Source organism: Physcomitrium patens, chromosome 11, assembly GCF_059467195.1.
Source record: "Physcomitrium patens ecotype Gransden chromosome 11, ASM5946719v1, whole genome shotgun sequence".
Classification (NCBI taxonomy): domain Eukaryota; kingdom Viridiplantae; phylum Streptophyta; class Bryopsida; order Funariales; family Funariaceae; genus Physcomitrium; species Physcomitrium patens.
Genome location: NC_143420.1, coordinates 6,058,460 through 6,071,011, shown reverse-complemented (window position 1 = coordinate 6,071,011; position 12,552 = coordinate 6,058,460). Strand labels below are relative to the sequence as shown.

Below are 12,552 nucleotides of genomic sequence, written 5' to 3'. Positions count from 1 at the left end.
AAGTAATCAAATAAGAAGTCAAATAAATACAAAAAAATAGTAATTGGATCTTAGTTGACTTATCCAAAGATAGGACTTCAATATCAACAAAGTCGATCCTTAAAACAAAGTTGGAATCTAATGCAAGGCTTAGAAACTAAAGCCTAGAAATATGGCTTGCAGATATGAATAAGAAGAAGAAATAGACTTCTTTAAAACCTTTGGATGGGCTTAATTTTGCACAAGAGGAGGCTACAATTTTCAACATGGACAGCAATGGGGCAATTTGTCTTTTCAAGTTATTATTGCAGGTGGAGGGGAAGTGTTGGCAATACCCAACTTGCACTCTTCTTCCCGCAATAACAACGCTTCCTTCCGCCACCTATGCCTCTCGTGTTGCAGCCACATCACTTCTCACTCGTGCCATGTTATGTGTTAAGAAGGTGTCAGTTTGCACTCTATCCATCCACTCACTCAATGTCGACAACATGAAGATCGAACGTGTAATCAACTCAATCCATGTTTACAACATGAAGATCAAACGTGTAATCAACTCACTCCATGTCGACAACATGAAGATCGAACGTGTAATCAGCAATTAGCCGAATCCATGACTTGCGGTACGTCGTCTATACATGAGAAGTAGCCAGCATCCAGATCGTGAATCTTTCTCACAATCATGAAAAGGTTCACTGCCTGCTGAAGCCGATTACGTCGAGTCCCTGGTGTCTTTCCCGATTGGGTTGGAACCCAGCAGGAGATCCTTTAAGTAGCAGTGTGCTGGGTAAAAAATATAAGTTCACTTTTCGACCGACTGAACGATCGGCAAGTAGGGTAAACCCGTAGGCACCAGACAGTACTCAGTTTGAAGATCGATTGGTTGACTCGCTCCGGAGGTTGATTGCGTTTACAGCCCACTCTAGCGTCGTTGGCATTGTTCCAGCGCAGGACCGCATTCCGAAGATTGTACAATCATGGTGCAGACAGCGATTGGTAGCGAGAACGGTCGCTGCGCTGCTTGGTCGAGTTGCAGCATAATCGATACCAGCCATGAGTCAGCTCATTGCGAGGCCGCTCAGCAAGCTTCTTCTGTCTATGACATTCTGAACAATGCCACGAATGGTGCAGCTAATGGAAGCAGCAAGCCCCTTCATTTTCGTGGCGATGATGTCGAACTCATGAAGCTAGAAGCTACTTTCGCTGGTTTGAAAACTAGTTCGGAGCCACAGAAGATTTCAAAATCATCTCGTAATGCAGAAATCCCCGTGGCAGTTCCTTCTAAACGACCAAGTTGTATATTAGGAATGGGGACGGCTACCCCAGACCGGGTGTTTCATATGTCTGATTTTTCAAGGGATATTCTCCATGGCTTTGGTTTTGATACTCCGGTAATCCGCCAGTTTTGTGATCGCATCTGTAAGCACTCATATTCCAGGTCCATCTTGTTTATTCACAGTTGCCAAAGTTGGAACGATCAATAGATTGATCGCTGACTGCATTGGTTTGCGTGTGACTGGCCCCGTAGACATTGACACATGCTATATCTGTTGATTATCGGACGTGTTCAGGTCAAAGCTCCGGCATCTTGAAGAAGCGGATGGTCTATGGGCGGGAGATATACGATGAAAATCCAAACCTGATGACTTATGGAGCACCATCCTTAGACAAGAGGTTTGACTTGTTCGCCTCTGGAGCCATGGAGATAGCCACTCTAGCGGCTGAGCAAGCGCTGCTCGACTGGGGCGGGGAGAAGTCCAAAATCACGCACTTGATCACATACTCCACCACGGGGATGATTACACCGGCTCTAGATATGCAGCTCATCAAAGCGCTCGGCCTTCCGCAAACCGTGAAACACTTCTGGGTGTCGATGATGGGTTGCCACGCTGGTGTGATCGGAATCCGCACAGCCTCCGAAATCGCACAAGCAGATGAGAACAACCGCGTCCTGGTGGTATGCGTAGAAATCAACTCAGTGCATGCGCAGCCTCTAAACCCCGCTAACTTGCTAGACCTCAGTAAACACGTCTGCACGGTTCTCTTCTCTGACGGCGCTGCAGCCATGGTTTTGGGCACTCAGCCCACAGAGCACGAGACACCCATCTTCGAAGTCGACCGGTGTCACACGTCTCACATCCCCAACACTGATTTATACATAACGGTACAATCCCAACTAAAAAATATATTTTAAAAGAATTCAACCACTCTCGGCCCAATCATATTGACGCAGACTTTTACGAGGCTAGTTTCACTATACTATACATATTATTATACTTCATATGTGAATGTTTGAGGGACGACATTCTGAATGGGTGCACGTTTTGTTCGCTGTTGAAGGCCCAGATTTCGCAGTCGGGACTAAAGGCCTCGCTCGATAAGTCGGTGCCAGCAACAGTGGGTCAGAACTCAGGGAAATTTGCGTCGCAGCTTCTGCAAGGGACCGGGCTCACATCTGAGTCGGTGAACTGGGCGGTCCACCCTGGTGGAAAAGCGGTAGTAGATGAGGTGGAGAGAGGGTGTGGCTTGGTACCGCATCAACTCCGCTGGAGCAGGTACGCATCACCTTGGATCAATGGTCCACCAGTCAATCGTCAATCTCCTTCTCATGGAAACCGCCTTTTCTTTCTTTAGTTACCCGCAAGCGAAAGCTCATACAAGAGCAGAAGAGCTCAATGCATCTCTGAACTCGAGAGGTCACCCATGTCATGTTTCTCCCATAGTTAAGCACGCTGGTTGTGTCCTGAAACTGGTGCAGAAGATGCGGATGCACCGTTGAGTTCACAGAATGGACCTTTAACTCAGAGGATCGATATTCACGCTCACCTCTGCTGACTGTCTTAACCTGTTCTATTTGTGGTAAATTTGATGTGATAGATATATTTTGGAGAACTTCGGAAACATGAGCTCACCCACCATTATATTCGTTCTCGCTGAGATACGAAAGGAAGCCCAGAAAGCAAACTTTCCGCAAGGTAGCAGATCTAATTCTGAGATCCACCCATGGACGGTGGTGTTGGGATTTGGCCCCGGTATGACAATGGAAGGCATTCTGCTCAAGATCTGCTAACAAACGTTAGTTCACTTTCAACTACATCCAAACAGAAGGGACCATATTTGTTCTCACTTTGCCATAATTAAAAGCTGACGTCCAGTTTCTCAGCTTACCTCTCCTTAATAAAATTGTGATAAAAAATGTGAAGGCATAGATTGCTACCCAAGCTTAGTTGGGTAATTGGATGTAGTATCCTCAAAATGACCCAGTTATCCGAGATGTGGAGCTTACTACATTCAAGTCGAGAGATTGACATAGCAGTAGAGATCAAGTTACGCAGTGTAATCCTGCCATGCTAGCGTCGGCGCAGGCACCGCTGGTGCAAGTGACCGACGGTTGGGGTTATCCTGGACGTCGTACTTTGTATACTGACATGGACAATATTATCGCAACCGATAATATTTTAGATAAAAACCATTCTTAAGTCCCCATGTGGGTGAACCTTTCTGGGATGCAGAATCAGGCTCTACTGCACTGGCAAAACCCTGTTTAAGGCCGAATAATCTACAACATTCCAGGACAACCTTCTAAAATGGGGAACCCCATGGATGTTGATGATGGTGTCCGTGTTAAAAAGATACTGTGGTACTTTGAAGATAATGTGTTGCAGATGTGTACTGGACAATGGCACCACTGCCTAGATCATACTTTAAGCTTCTATTTTGGTGAGGAGGACAGAACCATTGTCTAGCAACTCTAGTTCTATCAAAAAGGTTTCTCAAATAGGAGACCATAGAAGAACCATTCTTTGAGAGATTTCTTGTTGGGAGGATTAAACTAACAATAAACTGTCATCCAATCATTTCCTGGAAAAAATTTGAGACATAATGGGCATTTTCAGTCTGTTTCATCTAAGATATAAAAGGCTTTTGCAATTGACATCGAGAGAAGGACACTAAATCAGCAATGTTGACCTTCATCTGCATGTATGGAAATATGGTTTTCTTCTCAAGGAGGATATACAAGGACACATATTCATTCAACTAATTGTTGTGCTAGCTGAGAGAGCAAATATGTGATGATCCAAGCACATGACCTGCACCTGCTTTGGCAATTAGATTATCCAAAGCAACCTACTCTTTCTACCTATCAGAATACTGAGGAAATTGACTTTAGGGTAGCTGTAACCATGAGGATAAGAGCCTCCACAGTGGTGTGTATAAATCAAATGGTACAGTCTCAAAGTTGACTCTAATTTTGTCACTGCTTTGACAGCATTCATTCAATTATACCCAACTCCTCACATTGTGTGTAACTGCAAGCTCATTGGGTTTCCTGTTGAAGTCCTGCAGAAACACACAATTACAAGTGATTGAAAGTAGTGGACAATCATTCCTCTGATTTGATGCACTATCGAATTCTGAGATGAAAAGTAAGATCCATGTATAAAAATGGTATTGATGCATCAACTTGCAAGATGGTTGCTGTCTACCCAAAGGTTTTTGCAAACCAGCACTACTCCTGAACTGGTCTCCAAACAACAGGAGCAGCAGATCAGTTATGAGGCCACCTTATAAAAACACCCTTCATCCAGTCACAATAGATATAAGTGACAAGCAGATGAACTAGTATTTGTTCAAATTGATATATCAGGCACCAAGGTCCCACCATGAGTGAAACAAATATGATAAAGAATATGATTGCTGAATTTTTTTCATTCTGATGCACTATTTGCATCAGATAATAATTCTGCTAAGACAAAGTCCCTTTAGACTTACCAAACCTTGCAATGCCACTTCCCTACTCCTTCTGTGGCACTGCAGTGCTTCACTGATATTGGGAGTCCTTCTGTTATACAAAACAACTTCTAAGACCCTCATGGTATGCTTTGTTAGAGATCTGAAATTAACATCCTATTCACTAAAGATAATCCATTACCAACTCTTCATAAGTCTATCAAAGTTGGCTCTGAGCAAGGATATATTGCAGCATATGATGATACAGTTGAATTATTCTGGCAGATAGAGACCCTGCAATCATAGATTTGCTGTAATTCATCAATGTGACAAAAGTAACAAAAATCAACTGCAACTGGATGACAGTAGCTCTTAGATAGTTCTTTGGATGTGTGTTGATTGTGAAGAATGTATAAGGAGGTGATTGTCAAACCCCAACATGGTAGAATACATGGCAATACATCAGCTCCATCTTCTGCCCACTTCTTATATGAAAAGATGCTGTACCATTTCATGCCTAATAACTTTTGCTTCAACTGTTGAAAAATAAACCTCTGCAGGTCCTTTCGAAAATTGAATGGCCTGTCGAATATCTTAGAGAGATCTCCAACTAGACTCACGAGACGGAGTTATTAAAGTTTTAGATTTGCCCTATCTCCACATATGATTGATTGAAAACCCCCCTGTAATATCTGACTAGTTCAAGAATGATTCAGCAGTTGCTTGCATCTAATCTCCTGAACATGGTTACAGTCTACAGTTCATGTAAATGGGAAGTGCTGAATTTTAACGTTGAAGTCCAATTCTCAGATGGTAATGTGGCCAACATCTCCACAACAATGAAGAATGTTCAAGAAGACAAGTATAGCATAGTGGAATGTGGTATGAACTAATTGCATGAACAGGAGAAATTATTCCTGGAGCTTTTCATGGCTTTCTTTATATATTTCAGGTGGGATTCACATTCATAAAAGCTTCTAAGCTTGGAGGAATTACCTACTTATGTATAGTCTTCAATTTTCTCCTCTCGGGCATTCTTCAACGATCAATAGAAATAAACACTCCTTCCTTCGACCATGAAGCTCTACTCTAATGATGAGAACAATACTGTACAGAGTCATGAGCTACAACCGGAATATTTGTAACATATTCAATGATCATAAAAACAGACTCATTTATAATTGAATCTCCCCACAACATATTTTCCGTAGCATGGGAATATTATGAGCAACACCACATCAACTTTTCCAAATTGCGTGTCAGGTTGCAATCTGCAGTCCTCCTAGTGTCTTTTCCAATACCTGCTGTTCCTAGACGAAATACTCCAGGTGAATATTGAATGATCAATGAGAATGGCTTTCAGCTATCACTCACTCACATTTCTCAAGTCAAGTACTACGAGATTGACCATATAAATGTTTGTTATATGCACAGCAGCATAATTTCCGTCATTAAATCCGCTGACGAAGAAATGACAAGGGCCTAAACTATGTCAGATTGAGAAAGGACGCGAAGCACATTGCATAACGGACAATTTGCGTAACAACGTCGAGTGGGACTATGGAACTAAGAACTGCAATTACACTAGATAGTGAACACAACTTATGATGATTATATAGCAACAATAGAATATACATTAGAACACTAAACGAGAGCATATTACTCCGCGGTTTAGGCCTGCAAACTAAACGTTAGCATGATAATTTTACTCTTCAATGAAGCGATTACTTTTAACAGGATTAACTGCAGGCTGGGCTCACTACAAAAACTCATGCTCTCATTTTTTAAGGAAAATGTCAAACAGTACTCATCCCCCCTGCGGAGCAACACAGAGAGCGTTAAAATCTAATAAACATAAGATACAGGTTATTCCAGGTTGACCTTCATGCCACTCCTGCTCCAACTTCGAAAGTCGACTTCCGGATTGCTCCCCAGCTGCTATAGGTTCCCTTCTCCAGTCTGACCTTATTTATCCTGAAAAATAAAAACTCGTGTGAATTAACACCATTGAGTTTTATACAGTCCAAATTCTGTAATAATTCCAAAATACAATGATTTGTGCTAATGAATTCTGTCTTGTGCATAGCATTTGAATGTGTCACAAAAACATGACGAAAGCATGAAAACAGGATGGACATTATTCATTGCTAACAAAAGATATTGGAAGCCAAGGGAAGGGCACTTCTGGTGTCTTAGTTAAGAGCTGGATAAGTCACAATATGGAATATTCAACACTCCTCTTTCAGAAGTGGGACTTAGTTCTCTACTAAAAAAGACAATATATTCCTAAAAGCTAGAAAACTTATCTCTTGGGAGAGGTTTTGTAATTATATCTACCGCCATGTGCTCAGTAGAACAATATTCCAAACCAATTTGTCCTTTCTCAACAAATTGCCTAATAAAATGATATTCAATATTCCAATGCTTTATACCATGATGGTGTGCTGGATTCTTTGAAATAGTAATGGGATCTTGATTATCCTCATAAAAGAGAATCTTTTTTGGTTTTGAAATATCATAATTCCTAAGTACTTTACAAAGGCCACGAATTCTCCCCCTATTGCAGCAACTAAGGCTACATACTTTGCTTCTATTGACAAAATAGAAACTAAAGATTGCTTCTTATTTAATCAAGTGATAATTCTTTTGTCTAATATAAATACATAACCTCCTATTGAATAGTGTGTCTCCACACAACTTGCTCCATCTATATCACTATAGCCTACAAATTATAAATTTTCTTCTTTTCTTCCATATTACAATATTAAATATTTCATTTCTTGTAAATAACAAAATATTTTTTATTGTACTTTTACAATTCATCTTTGCATTTCACAAGGATCTTAAAGTTCTTACCACCAATAAGTACATCATCAAGATAGATAATTAGTACAAAAACTAGTTCTTCCATGTACATTTTATAGAAACAAGAGTCTGATTTTGATCACTCCCAATCAAAATTCAATAAAGATTTATCCGAATTCTTTTCCATCCATGTCCAAATTGCTTAAAATTGTATAAAGTCTTTAATAATCACAATACCTTACCTTTGTGTTCTAATAAAATTTCCAAACCTTTTGAAATTTTCATATAAATGTCCTCTTTAAATTTTCTATTTAAATAAGCTCAAGTAACATCAAGTTGTAACATATTCTAATTAAGAGTAGCAATAATTGTAACAAATATATAAATTATTGCAAGGCAAGCAACTATTACAAAAGTTTCTTAGTAATCAAGATTCTTTACTTATGTAAAGTCTTTTGCAACTAATTATGCTTTAAAATATTTAATAAAGCTATTACTAGCAAGCTTTTTCTTAAAAAACCATTTTAAATCCACAACCTTCTTATTATTGGATAAAATAAAAACTCCCATGTACTATGATCTTTCAAAGAATCAAGTTTTTTTTTCATGGCATGACTCCATTCTTTGCAAAAAGGTGAATTCATGGCATATTCAACAATTTCTAATTTTGTATGTTCATCAACACAAATCATATCTACTATTTCAATTGGTAAGTCATAATCTTCTCAAATAAAATTGTTATTCTTTTTTTTTCAAGGCATGTAATGCATCCTACTATTGCTTATAATATTTGTCAAGTCAATGCCATGTATATAATGATATCTTGGTGGTAGAGCTTAAGTCATTACTTTCACTTCTAGTTAATAAAATTCTACTATTTTTGTTAGTATAGGATTTACTTTCTCTTTAATTATTTTTTTATCCAATCCATCATACACATATAATCTTAAGACTAGAGATTGAAATATTTTTAATTCATTTGAATATTGGAAATTTAATATATCAAAATTATTTCTATCATCTTTATCTTCTCCAATTTATTTTTTAAGAGATTAATGGCTCACTAAGTAATTTAACCTTATTATTTAAAAAGATCACATTTTGACAAAAAATGTCCTTCTTTTTCTTAGGTAAGAAAATTTCATATTTTTTTGTCACATCTAAATATCCAACAAAAATACCCTTCTTTCCTTTTGTATTGAATTTTTGACGTTTTTCTTTTGATATATGATAGCAAGCACGAAAACCAAAGAGATGAGCATTTTATAGAGAAGATTTTTCACCATAAAAAACTTTATGTGATGTCTTACTACCAAATCTTGCAAGTGAAAGGCGATTGCAAGTCCAAATCACAAATTTTGCTACAAATATGCCTTCAGGTTTGAAGTAAGAACCAAGCTTATCATTCAAGAATTCAATGCCTTGATAAGTGAGGAAATTTTTTATCTTTCTTCCAGTTCTTCTTTGTACCTCCACATACCTAATCTTATAAGCAACATGCACTTGGTCTTTAATTTGAAGAAGTATAAGGCTACAATAGCCAAAATATTCATCAATCTATATAGCTAACTATTTGGTGCCACTAAAGCTAGTAGTATCAGAATAACCAAGATAAGACACTATTACATCTGAAACACTATTGGCATATATATGCTTATGTGAAAAAGGTTGCTTATGGACCTTACGAATAATATATGACTCATATATAAGTATTTTATTCTTCTCTCTTTTAATCTTTAATCCTTCAATATAATTCATCTGCTATATCTTCGTTATTGTATGTATTGAAGTATATGCTAATGCTTGATGCCATTCAATAAATATATGACTTGAAATAAATGAGCTAAAAATTATTGCAATCTCTTTAATTTCACAAGGTATAAGGTAAGCATTACTTACTAGCATGCCTTGTATGAGTAAGTCACTTGAAAATAATATCCAATCAACTCCAATGACATCTAAGTTAAATTTGCAACATTTCTTGTATAAAATTGTAGCTAATAACAAAATATTACATGCTCCACAAAGCCAATGGACATCTTTCACAATCACAGGAATGTGTTTTCATGTAAGATCTTAAACTATAAATTCATCTCACCTAAGCCTTATAATTTATTGATATGACCATCATAGCCTTGAAAACGAATAGTCGCATTTTCATCAAAATTGAGAAGCTTTCTCCTGTCTCCTTGAATATATACATCTACTATACTATCAATGCATATATAATATCGCAATTGAGACAACAATGCAATTATTGTTTTTGAATTAAATCATGTCTCTTGATCTGAAAAAACAATAATAACGTTAATATTTACTATATGTCAAGGACAAGAACTCGATGAAAAAACAATTCAAACAAGTGAGCATTCACTCAAAGAGAGGTAACAAAATATATATAAACAAGTATATATATTGAAAGAAAAACTGGAATGGCTATTGCCAAAAGACAAGAAAACTAGAGACCCTTGAAACAGACTAGAAGCAAAAAAGGAGTTGACAAGAGTGAAGAAGCCTTCACTCTTGTCTCTATATATACTATCTAACTAAGAGCTACGTGGCGACATTCTATAGGACCTCCAATATGTGTTGACTTTGTAGGACACATGCCTTGACTTACAAGGTAAGTTTTTCTACGTGTTGGCCACATAGTTAGCTTGATCTTTAAGCTAACAACATGTGTGGCACATGGCCAACTTGTTGACCACGTTTCTAATCCAAAAAGTCAATTAAAGACACCTATGAAGTCAAAACAGCGTCTAGGAAGTTTCTAAGAAGCTTCTATATTAAATATTATAGAATTAACTTACTTTTACCTACTTTTACTTACTTCTACCTATTTCTATATGTAATTATTAGCTTACATGATTATGGCCGTGACATTACCCCCCCTTCTAGAGACGAGTTCTACGAGGAGCGGTCATCATATGTTGAGGAAATCTATGATGCGACGAATTGTATTCGCCACATACTCTGATCTCTGTTCTCTTCGAAGATGATTGATAGGGCCTCTCAACCATCGGTAGTGTCCCATACCAGGGCGGGAAGACCACCCAGTTATTTGATCATTGTTGAGGCCTTCGTAACTTCCTTCGAATAGAATATTTGGAACACCATCAAGAGTTGTTCCTACCTCTAGCAAAATCACCAAACATCGGGAGTCCCTTCCCAAATCCTGATACCAAACGCGTTGTATCTCACCATGTATTCGAGGAAGAACATGTCGTTCTTGAAGATCTTCATCTCGATTGCGTCGTCTTGAAGGTTGTGACAATTGTAATGTCTCGTCCGGTAGGTCAACAAATGAAGGTTCTTAAGTTGAATCCGCTGGTTGTTGGCTCTCCATCTAATTAGCGTCACAAATGCAAAGAAGTTACAAACAAGGATAGGAAATTGAATGTTATCTTGCCTCAATCTTGTCTCTTTTATAAGAGAGATTTTCATCTTGGTTTCGATGGATGTCGTTGATGAAAAACTTTGACTTTAGCTGATGCATTTGCTAGATTCCTGAATGGCTCCCATGTGCATTCACTAATATCATATCCGCGCCAATGAACAAGATATTCCAGCTTATTTTGGAGCCGCCTTGAGTCTAATATCTCTTCTACCTCAAATTCTTCATTATTATCTACTTCTATAGGAGGCGGTGGCATTTGTCTTCTTCCTTGTATATCTACTGTCTTATATGGTTCAAGAAGAGACACGTGGAATACAGGATGGATCTTCATTGACTCCGGTAGATGTAACCGATATCCAACTGGGTTGATCTGTTCAGAAATAGAAAAGGCGCCAAGCCTACGATAGTCCAACTTGTCACAAGGTCGAGTAGTCTTGATATTGCGACGAAGTAGCCATACCTTATCACCCACGTTGAGTTGTGGTTGCTCCTTACGATATAGATCTGCGTTTATCTTTTGTCGTTCTTGAGCTTCTTTCAATTGTGTCTTCATTATTGCATGTAACTCTGACAACCGATTTGCCATATCTTCTGCTGCAGGATTATCAACTTTTGAAAAATCAAAAGTATCAAGTCGTAGATGATAGCCATAATTGGCAAAGAAAGGTGTTTGTTGTGTGGAGGAATGTACCGTATTATTATAAGCAAACTCTGCCAATGGCACAAGGGTTATCTAATCATCTTGTTGGTAGTTGATGGTACACCTTAAATACTGCTCCAAGACTTGGTTTACGCGCTTTGTTTGTCCATCAGTTTGAGGATGGAAAGCCGAAGATAGCTTTATGTCCACTTTTAAAATCTTAAAAAGGGTCCTCCAAAATCTTGACACAAATTGAGTTCCCCTATCCGATATGATATCTTTAAGTAATCCATGATAGCGATAGATATTATCAATGAAAAGCTTAGCTGTTTCTTCACCTGTGATAGATTTTGTACATGGCACAAAGTGTGCCATCTTGGTGAAACGATCTACTATCACAAATATAGAATCATAAGATCTTGAGCTTAGAAGATCTGTGATGAAATCCATAGAAAGAGAAGACCATAGTTGTTCTGGTATAGGTAATGGCTGAAGAAGTCCGTAACGTCGATGACGAGGAGTTTTTGATCTTGAACAAATATTACATGATTGTACAAAGTCTTTGACTGACTTCCACATTTGTGGCCACTAAAAATCTCTTGATATGAGTTCCAAAGTCTTATTATATCCAAAGTGTCCTGCTGCTGGAAAATCATGACGTGCTTGAAGAACACGTAAACGTGCTTCTCCTTCTGGAACATATAGGCGTCCTTCAAAATATAATAGATTATTCTTCAACTCGAACTTAGAAGAATCATGGGACTTGTAAGAATTATTTCCAATATCATGAACAAGAGGGTCTAAGGACATACTGGACTAGATTTGCTTGAGAAAAGTTGAACCAACAGTCAATGTTGATTTCATTGCTTGGAGATGAAATTGCTCCAATTTCAAGAGGACCGTTCTTTGTTGCTCAAAAGCTGCATCTCCTTCTTTTGGTGCAAAATAAGAACGTCTAGATAATTCATCGGACAAACCTTGTTGTTTTCCTGGCCGATAAGTG

At 38.2% G+C, this 12,552-nt stretch overlaps 1 protein-coding gene across 1 annotated transcript; it reads left to right on the top strand.

Annotated features, from left to right (window-relative positions):
• The first annotated feature begins 651 nt into the window (after positions 1 to 651).
• LOC112288349 (3-oxoglutaric acid synthase 1) lies at positions 652 to 3,847 on the top strand. Its single transcript, XM_024532462.3, has 4 exons — positions 652 to 1,395; positions 1,548 to 2,140; positions 2,317 to 2,531; positions 2,854 to 3,847. The coding sequence occupies exons 1-4, from the start codon at positions 954 to 956 to the stop codon at positions 3,044 to 3,046; spliced, it is 1,443 nt and encodes a 480-aa protein (XP_024388230.1). The 5' UTR covers positions 652 to 953; the 3' UTR covers positions 3,047 to 3,847.
• Positions 3,848 to 12,552: the final 8,705 nt, after the last annotated feature.

Excerpts from the sequence above, each read along its gene's own strand:
- LOC112288349 (XM_024532462.3), top strand. The coding sequence starts at position 954 with ATGGTGCAGACAGCGATTGGTAGCGAGAACGGTCGCTGCGCTGCTTGG. Across the intron at positions 1,396-1,547 it reads CCAGTTTTGTGATCGCATCT|GTCAAAGCTCCGGCATCTTG; the intron begins GTAAGCACTCAT and ends GGACGTGTTCAG. Across the intron at positions 2,141-2,316 it reads ACACTGATTTATACATAACG|GCCCAGATTTCGCAGTCGGG; the intron begins GTACAATCCCAA and ends TCGCTGTTGAAG.